At 35.9% G+C, this 13,114-nt stretch overlaps 1 protein-coding gene across 8 annotated transcripts in view; it reads left to right on the top strand.

Annotated features, from left to right (window-relative positions):
* BLTP1 (bridge-like lipid transfer protein family member 1) overlaps window positions 1–13,114 on the top strand; it is a 222,180-nt gene that overhangs the window by 58,973 nt on the left and 150,093 nt on the right. For all 8 annotated transcript variants that reach the window (XM_012473015.3, XM_012473016.3, XM_012473017.3 and 5 more), the window contains 4 exons: window positions 301–407; window positions 1,337–1,545; window positions 11,875–12,102; window positions 12,859–12,996. In XM_012473015.3, the coding sequence (XP_012328438.2) occupies window positions 301–407; window positions 1,337–1,545; window positions 11,875–12,102; window positions 12,859–12,996 (682 nt within the window). The remainder of the gene's footprint in view (window positions 1–300; window positions 408–1,336; window positions 1,546–11,874; window positions 12,103–12,858; window positions 12,997–13,114) is intronic.

Raw genomic sequence — 13,114 nt, 5'->3', positions numbered from 1 at the left:
TTCCTAGCTACCTGGGAGGCTAAGGCAGGGCAATCGCTTGAATCTGGGAGGCAGAGGTTGTAGTGAGCCAAGATCACACCACTGCACTCCAGCTTGGGTGACAGAGAGATACCTGTCTCAAAAATAAATAAATAAATAAATAAAATAAAATGTAATTATTGACAAGTATTTTGTGCTTGTATGTGGAGAAATAATTCTTCTCTTTTCAAAAAATAATAAAATTTGAATATCTGCAACTGGTATCTGTACAATTAAAGGAATAAGCATCTGACTAGAAACTGTCTGTTTTACTATTCAAAGGGCTGGTTGGGTTGAATGCTGGACTGTCCCAAGTGTCATGCTTACAATTGATTATACATGGCATCCAATTTATCCACAAAAAGCAGATGAACAGCTAAAACAGTCATGTAAGTGTTTTTATATAATTTGTACTTTTATACAGCTGCAGTTATGATTGATAATTATGAAAAATAAAAAGCAAATAAAAAAATTGAAACACATCTATTCTCACATAGTATAATCTTTAAATATTTTAGAGTAATTATAGCTACCTTTTGAGAATTTACTATGTATCAAGTATTGGGCCAAGCAGTTTTCTGGCTTCTGTTATCTCATTTAATCTTTATAACAACTCTGTGAGAAAGAGATTATCATTATTTTTATCTTAAAGTTGGGGAAATGTGCTCAGAGAAAGCAAGTAATTTTCTCAAAATCTGCCAAGCTAGAAGCAGCAGAGCCTGAATATGAAACAAGATATAAGTGAATCTATATATTTAAGCTGCATGATTTTGTGAAATGTTAGTTCCTATACGATTTATAGTTTGCTGAAAATTTGCCGTATTACCTGGATCCAAAAAAGAATTAGAGCCAAATGATGATGTTTTCTTTGTATGTTTCCAGTGAGCTAAGTTTCAAAGGATAGTTTTCATAGTTGTTTCATAGTGACTTGATAACATCACATTATATTTAAATAGCTATTTATGTGACAAAGTGTTGTAGTTTAGTGCCCAAGAATAGTTAAGATCTCGATGTGACCCAAATTTATATTGCAGGGACTCAATAAGAATGTTGTTTATGTTAACGGAAAGTTTTTGTTTATTCTTTGCAGGCTGATTTATGTGTTTCTCTCATATTTCAGTGATATTTATTATTTATTTGCTTTCTTAATAATTGGTCTTTTAGGTCTGTTTTCATTATTATACATTATGCAAGGATTAGTTGATATCATATTTGCAAAGTAAAATTTCTTAGTGGATATTTCCTTGAAGATCTTCTAAGAGGTCTTTTGTCCCCCACCCCCCAGACATTAATCTTTTTTTTTCTTAATTTATTCCAGTGTCAGAAATGGAAGAGACAATGCTATCTGTATTAAGGCCATCTCAGAAGGGATCAGACAGAGTTGTTTCTTCTCCCTCTACTTCTTCACGCCCACCTATTGATCCCTCAGAACTTCCACCTGATAAACTTCATGTAGAAATGGAACTTTCTCCAGATTCTCAGATAACTCTCTATGGACCTCTACTAAATGCCTTTTTGTGTATAAAGGTATAATTCTTAAAAACAACTTACATATTTTTAAATATAGACAAAGCAGTTAAAATTTATTGAAAATTGAGACCATTTGAAATAGCCAATTAGATTATTTAAAGTGTTAAGGATATACCAGATATGTTGACTGGATGTGGGGTACTAGACTCAATTACAAAATTATTTATTAAAAATAGTACTCCTCAGTTCAGCATACTTTTGTGCATTTAGTATGTTCTAAGAATGGTGCTAGTTGCTACAGATAAAGATGATGTAGCATCTGTTCTCAGGGAGGTAACCTAGAGGGATAGCTAGGATAGATGGATACATGGACAAATTTTAACACATTATAAGTAATATAGCAATAGAAGTACTGCATATATCTGAGAATAATTGGTAATGGAAAAGACTACTTCAATGAATCCATTAAAAATAAGTGATAACGTTTTATAAGTAATGAGCAAATATTTGGTGCTTTATTTGCAAAACTGCAGCAAATATATGAAAATAAGTTTATTTCAGAATATATCAAACTTAGGTTCTGAAGAAATATGCACTAATTCTTAGAACAAAAAACCAATCAAGTGTTTACTCATTTTGGTATAATTTTTTCCACTGAAATTGTGTGATTGCACGGTATGACAGCACTATAAAGTTGATCTCTGAAGAATGATTATGAAGAGAGGCTATTTTTGGATAAATATTTGAGGAGTTCATCAATTTTCTGGAGAGCACTGTTATTCTTTTGATATTCAACTCATGTATTTTAAATGCCCCAACAAATTGTCAACAGTTCTTGTTGATTTTATCTTTTTTGTGGTAACTACTATAATCCCTCTTGATCCTCACTTATCACCTTTGCCTGTGATTAGAGGAGTTATCCAACATCACTTTCAACAACTTCAAGAAATTTTGCATTTTTACAGGATCTGGCAGATTCACTTTGGGTATCGAATACCTAGGTGACAAGGAATCCTTTAATGTACGGTGATAAGAGTAATTAATTCTGGAGCGGGACTAGGATGTTCAGGGTTGGTCAGGGTAGCACAATCAAGGTTTGTTAGTAAAGGCTCTCTGGAGGAAGTGCTGGCTGAACTGGATTTGGACGGTATATAGCATCTCAATATTTGAGTTACTATATTGTATTTACTAAAAACCACCATAAAGCATCAGATGTTGTAACTTAATATAAAAGATGCAAGGGAAAATGTGGTTAATATTTGTAGATGCCTAGAGTTTCTGTTGGTAACACACACACTTTTCTTCCTTCTTGTGACCATCATTTGACCTAAAATATATGTCAAATATTTCTCCCATTATCTTAGTTTCTTGGGATTGCATGTGAATAACTATAAAGGATTTAAAAGGCAATTTTCGTGCTATAGTCTTCCTGAAGAGGCTGCATTATATTTTACTTAAATATAAGTAATGATTTAATTAGTAGGTGAGGGTAGTCATAGTGATACAGTATCAGTTTTCAAATACTATTAGAGTGGTATTAAGTTCCATTTTTGCATTACTGTGTACACATGGAGCCTCAGTTTATTTTTATTTTTAAAAAACTGATAGGAATACATATTCACCAAAAATAAGGGGACTCTAACAAACAGAATACATTGAAAGAAATATATGCCTTCATTTTAGACTTCTTTGTAAGTTCTCCACAGATGTAGCCATTGCTGATAGATTATTGTTTTCATACAGACTTTTGTGCATTAAAGGCTTTATAACAACTTTTTAATAGTATCAAGAGTTTGACTTGCCCTAAATATTGTACTAGTATTTACATTCATCTAATTAGCTTAGAACTTGTATAAAATATCTATTAAAGCAAATTATAAAATTTTAAATTTTGACATGTTTACTAAATATATATATCAAAGACATGACAGGCAAAAAATTTGTCTAGCCCAGTGAACTCTACGCTTCCTTTTATAAAAAATTTATGCAATTCTTTTAAGTTTCTGGTTTTGGTTTTGTTTTGTTTTTTAAGAGACAGGGTCTTCCTTTGTCATTCAGGCTGGAGTGCGTGGTACAATCATAGCTCTTTGTAATCTGGAAATCCAGGGCTCAAGTGATCCTCCCGCCTCAGCCTGTTGAGTAGCTAGGTCTACAGGCAAGCACCACCACCATACCCATCTAATTTTTGGAGAGACAGGGTCCTGCTATGTTGCCCAGGCTGGTCTCAAACTCCTTCCTGGCCTCAAGCAATCCTCTCGCCTTGGCCTCCCAAAGTGTAGGAATTATAGGTGTGAACCACCATGCCTAGTCTGTTTGCTTAACTATATAACGTGTATTTTTTTTTTTTTTTTTTTGAGACGGAGTTTCGCTTTTGATACCCAGGCTGGAGTGCAATGGCGCGATCTCGGCTCACCACAACCTCCGCCTCCTGGGTTCAGGCAATTCTCCTGCCTCAGCCTCCTGAGTAGCTGGGATTACAGGCACGCGCCACCGTGCCCAGCTAATTTTTTGTATTAGTAGAGACGGGGTTTCACCATGTTGACCAGGATGGTCTCAATCTCTTGACCTCGTGATCCACCCGCCTCGGCCTCCCAAAGTGCTGGGATTATAGGCTTGAGCCACCGCGCCCGGCCTATAACGTGTATTTTACTTGGTTTCAGTATTAGGACTTTAAAACTTTTTGGAAGTTCAAAAATATGTACATTATTTTTATAACATTCAAATTCATGTATGAAATTTTCTTGTTCATGCATTTTCATGTATACATGAAAAGGAAAATGGGAATTTAAGGGAATGTATAAATTCATGTAACTGAGATAGTGTTTTTTTAGTTATCAAAATTAAACATCAAGAAATTATTAAGAATAAACTAGGAAAAGAAAGAATCACTATATTTATTTGGCTGCATATGAAAGACTGCTTTCCAAAATCCATGGAACAAACTAGGCCTGGCATTATCATTATAAAGAATTCTAAGAAGAATATGTCTACTGAATATGCATTAAAATTCATGAGGACACGTATGGAAATGGGAGGACTTCTGCAGATGTAGACAATATAGTAACTCTAAGTGTCAGCCCAAAGTCATGTCAGTCATATTATAACTTTGTCATTTTTTCTGTTGTGGATATAAAGTTGGATAACAATACCACTTATATTACTTTTATGAATTGACTTCTCTTAGTCTTATTACATTTTTGTTAATGAAAGGAAAAGAAATCTTTTTATAGCGATAACATGCCATTGGTAGCAGATAACTAGATTATAGGGTATATATGGATATATGTTTTTCTTATTAAAAATAATTTTAGGCTGGGCGCAGTGGCTCATGCCTGTAATCCCAGCACTTTGGGAGGCCAAGGCGAGCAGATCACGAGGTCAGGAGATTGAGACCACCCTGGTCAACATGGTGAAACCCCGTTACTATTACAAATACAAAAATTAGCTGGGTATAGTGGCACGAAGGCTGAGGCAGGAGAATTGCTTGAACCTAGGAGACGGTGGTTGCAGTGAGCCGAGGTCGTGCCACTGCACTTCAGCCTGGTGACAAAGTGAGACTCCATTTCAAAAAATAATAATAATAATTTTAATATTCTTGAACAGAAACCTGGCTATTAATTTTTCTTTTTTTAAAAAAAATGTAATTTTGGATACAGTACTTATAGACTTTTCCTACTATTCTCTGATTTTATTAGCTGTCATCTTTTAACCTATTTTTTTTTCTGTTTTGAGAAATGAGCATCATTGGATAAGTATAAATTTTTAGCTAGGAAAAACATGGCAGTCTCTTACTTGAAGTAGGTGACATGATACTCATATACCAAAATATCATTATGAAAAGAAAATTTTGGAGAATTCTTAAGTAAATTGAAATGTAGTTTATCATTCTTAAATTCAAACATTATGCAAATTTGACAAAAGAACATATTTTCTCTGTCCCGTAAGCCAATGAATTTTTTCTAGTATTGTTTGGAATTTATTGTAAAGATAGTTTAATTTTCCATGCCACTTATTATAAAATGAAATTGAAAGTTTGATTTGTATTTGTAAATATTTATATACATTTATTAATCTTAAAGTATCATAAAAGTTTGTCATAATGTATTACCATCTACCTTACACTTTTATCAACCTTTTTGGTAATTTTTTTTCGGTCAATTCTTTTTTTTGTCTTGAGACAGGGTCTCACTTTGTCACCCAGGCAATGGCATGGTCACGGTTCACTGCAGCATCGACTTCCTGGGCTCAGGTGATTTTTCTTAGCCTCCCAAGTAGCTAGGACCACATGCATGTGCCATCACAACTGGATAATTTTTGTGGAATGGGGTTTCACCATATTGCCCGGGATCATCCTGAACTCCTGGGCTCAAGTGATCCTGCCCACCTCGGCCTCCTGAAGTGCTGGGGTTACAGGCATGAGCCATTGCACCTGGCCTTCCAGTTAATTCTTAAGAAATTAACTTATAGATTTGGAATTTATAAATTAAGAAAAACCCTTAAATCACACACCCAGCATTAGACATTTAACATTAGACTAAGTTCTTAAAGGAGTTATAATTTTAAAAGTACATTTTGTTGATAATATTCAGTAACTACAAATATATCAGCTCATGAAAGAATCCTAGTGTTTTATAACTGCTTTAGAGCAAAGTCACTGACACTTTTAATAAAAATTAGCAAATGTTTTCTACTATGTTGGGCATTCATTAGTCCCTAAAGAATTTGATATGAATTATTTCCATTTCAGATAATTAAGTAGAGATTGCTTTAGTAGCAAACTGAACATTAGACCCAATAGAATCTTTTTTTTTTTTACTGTAATAATCTACAGGATTCTAATTTTTTTTCAAGATTTACAGTTATAAGAGACTACAAGGGAATTTTTTTAAAATAAGAGATCTCTTGGCTAGGATTATTAAAAATGAGTTAAAATGAGTGCTGGTAACTGTTTTGTTTCATTGGTACATGTTAGTATGCTGAAACCTAATAGTAGTTGAGTCCTTAGATCACCTGTTTGGAGAGAAGGTGGGACAGAGATGATTTTCTGGAGGCCATTTACAGATGAAAGTATCAAAGGAGTTTTTCCACTTTCCACTTGACTCTGGACTCTGCCTACTGCATACTTTCTGAACAGTCACCAGGACTGAGGTGAAATGTGTATTTTGTAAAGGCTTCTGGAGGGGAGAACTACTGCTCTGAACATTATTCAGTTGCTTACATTATTTCAGTTGTTTCGGGGAACGGGTAGTTTTTGGTTACATGGATAAGTTCTTTAGTGGTGATTTCTGAGATTTTGGTGCACCCATCACCTGAGCAGTATACACTATACCCAGTGTATAGTGTTTTATCCCTCACCTTCTTCCCAGCCTTCCTCTCGAGTCTCCGGAGTCTATAATATCATTCTTAGATCATTCTTACGTCTTTGCGTCCTCATAGCTTAGCCCCCACTTATGAGTGCAAATATATGATATTTGGTTTTCCATTCATGAGTTACATCACTTAGAATAATGGTCTCCAGTTCCATCCACGTTGCTGTGAATGCCATTATTTCATTCCTTTTCATGGCTGAGTATTATTCTACAGGGTGTGTGTGTGTGTGTGTGTGTGTGTGTGTGTGTGTGTGTGTGTCAGTCACGTTTTCAGTCACGTTTTCTTTATTCACTAGTTGCTTGGCGGGCATTAAGGTTGGTTCCATATTATTCAATTGTGAATTGTGCTTCTATGAACATGCATGTGCAAGTGTCTTTTTCATATAATGACTTCTTTTCTTTTGGGTAAATACCAAGTAGTGGGATTGCTGGATAAAATGGTAGTTTTACATTTAGCTCTCTAAGGACTCTCCATGCTGTTTTCCATAGTGGTTGTACTAGTTTACATTCCCATGAGCAGTGTAAAAGTGTTCTCTTCATCACATCCACATCAACATCTATTATTTTTTATTTTTAAATTATGGCCATTCTTGGAGGAGTAAGGTGGTATCACATTGTGTTTTTGATTTGCATTTCCCTGATCATTAGTGATGTTGAGCATTTTTTCATATGTTTGTTGGCCATTTGTATATCTTCTTTTGAGAAATGTATATTCATGTCCTTTGCCCAGTTTTTGATGGGATTATTTGGTTTTTCTTTGCTGATTTGTTGGAGTTCCCTGTAAATTCCATATATTAGTCCTTTGTCAGACACATAGTTTGTGTAGATTTTCTCCCACTCTGTGTGTTGTCTGTTTATTCTGCTGATTATTTCTTTTGCTGTGCAGAAGCTTTTTAGTTTAATTAGGTCCCATCTTTTATTTTTGTTTTTGTTGCATTTGCTTTTGGGTTCTTGGTGATGAATTCTTTGCCTAATCCAATGTCAGGAAGAGTCTTTCTAATGTTGTCTTCTAGAATTTTTATGGTTTCAGGTCTTAGATTTATGTCTTTGATCCATCTCGAGTTGATTTTTGTATAAGGTGAGAGATGAGGATACATTTTCATTTTTCTATGTGTGGCTTGCCAATTATCCCAGCACAATTTGTTGAATAGGTTTTTCTTTCTTATTTTATTTATGTGATGTATCACATTTATTGACTTCTATATAAACCATCCCTGCAACCCTGGTGTGAAACCCAATTTTCCCACTTTGTTTTGCATGCTTTGTCGATGATCAGTTAGCTGTATTTTGGGTTCTTTATTCTGTTCCATTGGTCTGCATGCCTGTTTTTATACCTGTACTTTGCTGTTTTGGTAACTATAGCCTTGTAGTATATAGTTTGAAGTCAAGTAATGTGGTGCCTCCAGATTTGTTTTTGTTTTTTTATTTTGAGATGATGTCGTACTCTGTCACCCAGGCTGGAGTGCAGTGGTGTGGTCTTGGCTCACTGCAACCCCTGTCTCCCAGGTTCAAGTGATTCTCCTGCCTCAGCCTCCCAAGTAGCTGGAATTACAGGTGCTGGCCACCACGCCTAGCTAATTTTTGTATTTTTAGTAGAGACGGGGTTTCACCATATTGGTTAGGCTGGTCTCAAACTCCTGACCGCGTAACCCACTCACCTCAGCCTCCCAAAGTGCTGGTATTACAGGTGTGAGCCACTGTGCTCAGCAGATTTGTTCTTTTTGCTTAATCTTGCTTGGGCTATGCGGGCTCTTTTTTGGTTTCATATGAGTTTTAGGATTGTTTTTTTTCTAGTTGTGTGAAGAATTATGGCGGTATTTTAATGGGAATTGCATTGAATTTAAAGATTGCTTTTAGCAGTGTGGTCATTTTCACAATATTGATTCTACCCAACTTGTCAAATAGGTTTTTGTTTCTAATTTTGTTTATGTGATATATCACATTTATTGACTCATCCCTACATCCTAGTATGAAACCCACTTGATCATGGTGTATTATCTATTTGATATGCTCTTAGATTCAGTTAGCTGGTATTTTGTTGAGGATTTTTGTATCTTTGTTCATCAGGGATATTGGTCTTTGGTTTTCTTTTTTTAATGTCTTTTTCTGGTTTTGGTATTTGGGCAATACTGGCTTCATAGAATGATTTAGGGAGGATTCCCTCTTTCTCTATCTTTTGGTTTCAGTAGTATTCGTACCAATTCTTCTTTAAATGCCTGATAGACTTCAGCTGTGAATCTGTCCACTCCTGGGCTTTTATATGTTGACAGTTTTTTAAAATTACTTTTTCTATCTCACTATTTGTTATTGGTCTGTTCAGAGTTTCTGTTCCTTCCTTGTTTAATCTAGGAAGGTTGCAAATTTCCAGGAATTTATCTGTCACCTCTAGATTTTTCAGTTTGTTCTTGTAAAGGTGTGCATAGTAGCCTTGAATGATTGACCTTATCGGGATCTTCTCTCTTCTTTTCTTGGTTAATCTCACAAATGGTCCATTAATTTTTTTTTTTTTTGAGATGGAGTCTCGCTCTGTCGCCAGGCTGGAGTGCAGTGGCGCGACCTCGGTTCACTGCAACCTCTGACTCCCTGGTTCAAGCGAGTCTCCTGCCTCAGCCTCCTGAGTAGCTGGATTTACAGGCATATGCCACCACACCCAGCTAATTTTTTTTTTTTTTTTTTTGAGACAGAGTTTCGCTCTTGTTACCCAGGCTGGAGTGCAATGGTGCGATCTCAGCTCACCGCAACCTCCGCCTCCTGGCTTCAGGCAATTCTCCTGCCTCAGCCTCCTGAGTAGCTGGGATTACAGGCATGCGCCACCATGCCCAGCTAATTTTTTTTTTTTTTGTATTACTAGAGACGGGTTTTCACCGTGTTGACCAGGATGGTCTTGATCTCTTGACCTTGTGATCCACCCACCTTGGCCTCCCAAAGTGCTGGGATTACAGATTTTTGTTTTTTTAGTAGAGATGGGGTTTCACCATTTTGGGCAGGATGGTCTCGATCTCCTGACCTCATGATCTGTCCACCTTGGCCTCCCAGAGTGCTGGGATTATAGGCATGAGCCACTGTGCCCAGCCCAGTTTTTTTTTTTATCTTGTCAAAGAACTAGCTTTTTGTTTCATCTCTTCAAGGTTTTTCGTTTGTTTGTTTGTTTTGCTTTTTTATGCTTTAAGTTCTGGGGTACATGTGCAGAACATGCAGGTTTGTTACATAGGTATGCATGTGTCACGGTGGTTTGCTACATCCGTCCCTACCCCGTCATCTATATTAGATATTTCTCCTAATGTTATCCCTCCCCAATCCCTCCATCCCCTGCTATCCCTCCCCTAGCCTCCCTACCCACTGACAGGCCCTGGTGTGTGATGTTCACCTCCCTGTGTCCATGTGTTCTCATTGTTCAACACCCACTTATGAGTGAGAACATGCGGTGTTTGGTTTTCTGTTCTTGTGTCAGTTTGCTGAGAATAATGGTTTCCAGCTTCATCCATGTCCCTGCAAAGGACATGAACTCATCTTTTTTATGGCTGCATAGTATTCCATAGTGTATATGTGCCACATTTTCTTTATCCAGTGTATCATTGATGGGCATTTGGGCTGGTTCCAAGTCTTTGCTATTATAAACAGTGCCACAATAAACACGTGTGCATGTGTTTTTTTAATAGAATGATTTATAATCCTTTGGGTATATGCCTAGCAATGGGATTGCTGGGTCAAATGGTATTTCTATTTCTAGATCTTTGAGGAATTGCCACACTGTCTTCCACGATGGTTGAATCTAATTTACACTCCCACCAACAGTGTAAAAGCGTTCCTATTTCTCCACATCCTCACCAGCATCTGTCTCCTGATTTTTTAGTGATTGCCATCTTTAAGTTTTTAATGTTGATTAGACATTTATGTTATTTTTAAAAATTTAATGTTGGAATTTAAAATATAACCCAGTGTTTTCTATTGTATTTGTGCTTATATTTGTCCATGCTTCAGAATTGTATTATAAAGACAGTAATTAAGATTTCAAGCAGGTTTCAAGTGGAATCTGTAATTAGGAGGTGGACAACAATAGAGAATAGAGGAAAAGCACTGGTTTTGTGAGCAAGTGGATTTGGGATTTCAATATTAACCCTCCTTCCAATTAACTATATGACTTTAAGCCCTTCAACATTATTTCCTATAAAAGATATTATGTACTGATGTCCATAACTTTAGTCAGAAAATAACTTTGTCAATAACCAAAGTGCAGAATTTACCAAAATACTGACTTGGTTCTAATATTTGACAGATATGCTAACAATGTTAACAGGAATATTTAACAGCTTTTATTTACTACTGACAGATCAAATGACCAAAATTTAAATTTAGAATCAGTATGAAAAAAAGAATTTAAATCCAAGCTAAATTTCTATTTTCATGCAAAAGAAAACAGTAGCTGAAACACTTCTGCATAAGAAACCAGGATGAACTATGTGAAAGGAGGTTTTACTAATTGTTGGTAACACATGTCTTTATCTCATCAATAACCAAGATTGGATATTTTTATTAAAGCTGTTAAAACATGCCCGATAAATATTCCAACAGGAATATATGAATTGTACTAGTTACCTAACTGAATTTAGCCAGACTAATTTTCAGTGAACTGCTTCCCCCAAAGGATGTCCCCAGGTATTGCCTAAGAACTCTGAGGAGCAATAATTGAAAACTGTTGAACCATGCAAACTTTCAGAGGTCTCTCGGGACCTAAATTACAAGGTTTTACTGTAACTGGGGCAATGTCATGAAAGCTTTGCTATAAAATGAGCTTCTGTAACTTTTTGCATTTTTTGCTACTGAATATTTGTTTGCGAAGTGTCTATGTGTAAGTCTTAACGTATATTTTCTTTTATATTTTAACACAATAGACCTGATGCTTTTTATTAAATATAATAGGTTAAGGAAATGAATAATTTACAAATTTAGGCTCAGAGGTGAAAATATATTTACATACCTCTTTTGACAGCAAATTGTGTTTTCTTAATATTTATAGGAAAACTACTTTGGGGAAGATGACATGTATATGGATTTTGAAGAGGTTATCTCAAGTCCTGTTTTGTCACTGTCAACATCATCCAGCTCTGGGTGGACTGCTGTTGGAATGGAAAATGACAAAAAGGAAAATGAAAGTTCAGCCAAGTCAATTCATCCACTTACCTTGCGTCCTTGGGATATTACTGTACTTGTTAATTTGTACAAAGTTCATGGGCGTCTTCCTGTTGTAAGTGTTTATACATCAAAGTGTTCCGGAATATATTATGACACCCACCTGTGGGTAAATGTGAAGCATGCAGCACACACTTAGAAAAAAAAATCAGATTCAGAAACTTCTAAATTTATTCTTTTACTGTCATAAAGCTCATGTGTTTTCTTTATGATTACTTGATCATTGGTAATTTTACTTTCTGTTTTTCTTCTAATTTAACTTAGCTCCTTCTTTGCTGTTCTATGTAATGATAGGACATTGTATCATACCTCAAGTTGTTGGGTTTGTAATTAACCTGATGAGTATTTAACAACTTTACATTTTTTTAGCTTTTATCTCCAGGCCCCAGATCAGTTTGGGGCCTTATGGTGGACCTGTTACAAAATCAAGTTTCTGGCTTGACTCTGAAGGTTGAATTATGTGGTTTGGATCTGGCACAGTATCCTGGGTCACTCTAAGGACAGCCCTTAGACCTGTTCTGATTGACCTGGAATCGTATTAAATTGCCCCAAGAACCCAGAGACTTTGGAGCAGGGCCAGATGAGGTGTGTGTCTGTGTCACAGTGAGGTGGTAGGCAGGTGGCCCTCTGGTGCTTAGTGCAGCTAATGATTCTACTGGGGTACAGAATAGTTATTTTTGTCAGTAATCATAGTTTCTCCATTTAAAAAAACAAATTCTCTTAATCATGAGAAATGTAATTTTTATTTTTTTGTACTTCCTTACTTTTCGCTTTTTCTGCATTTCGACTATGCTATTTTGTTTGACTGTAGCATGGAACTACTGATGGCCCTGAATGCCCTACAGCTTTCTTGGAAAGACTATGTTTTGAAATGAAAAAAGGATTTAGGGAGACTATGCTGCAACTTATCCTGTCACCCCTGAATGTGTTTGTCAGTGATAACTATCAGGTAAGGTGAAATGAGATATGCTAGAGATACAGAGATTTACTATTAATATTTATTGAGTCAAAACAATGTATTCGTTTCTGTGCACGGACTTTGTAGCTCTTTAAGTCAGAGACTTCTA

Source organism: Aotus nancymaae, unplaced genomic scaffold, assembly GCF_030222135.1.
Source record: "Aotus nancymaae isolate 86718 unplaced genomic scaffold, 86718_ANA_hifiasm-v0.15.2.pri h1tg000033l, whole genome shotgun sequence".
Classification (NCBI taxonomy): Eukaryota; Metazoa; Chordata; class Mammalia; order Primates; family Aotidae; genus Aotus; species Aotus nancymaae.
Note: the sequence above shows the minus strand (reverse complement) of the source record. Positions and strands in the feature narration are given on the sequence as shown.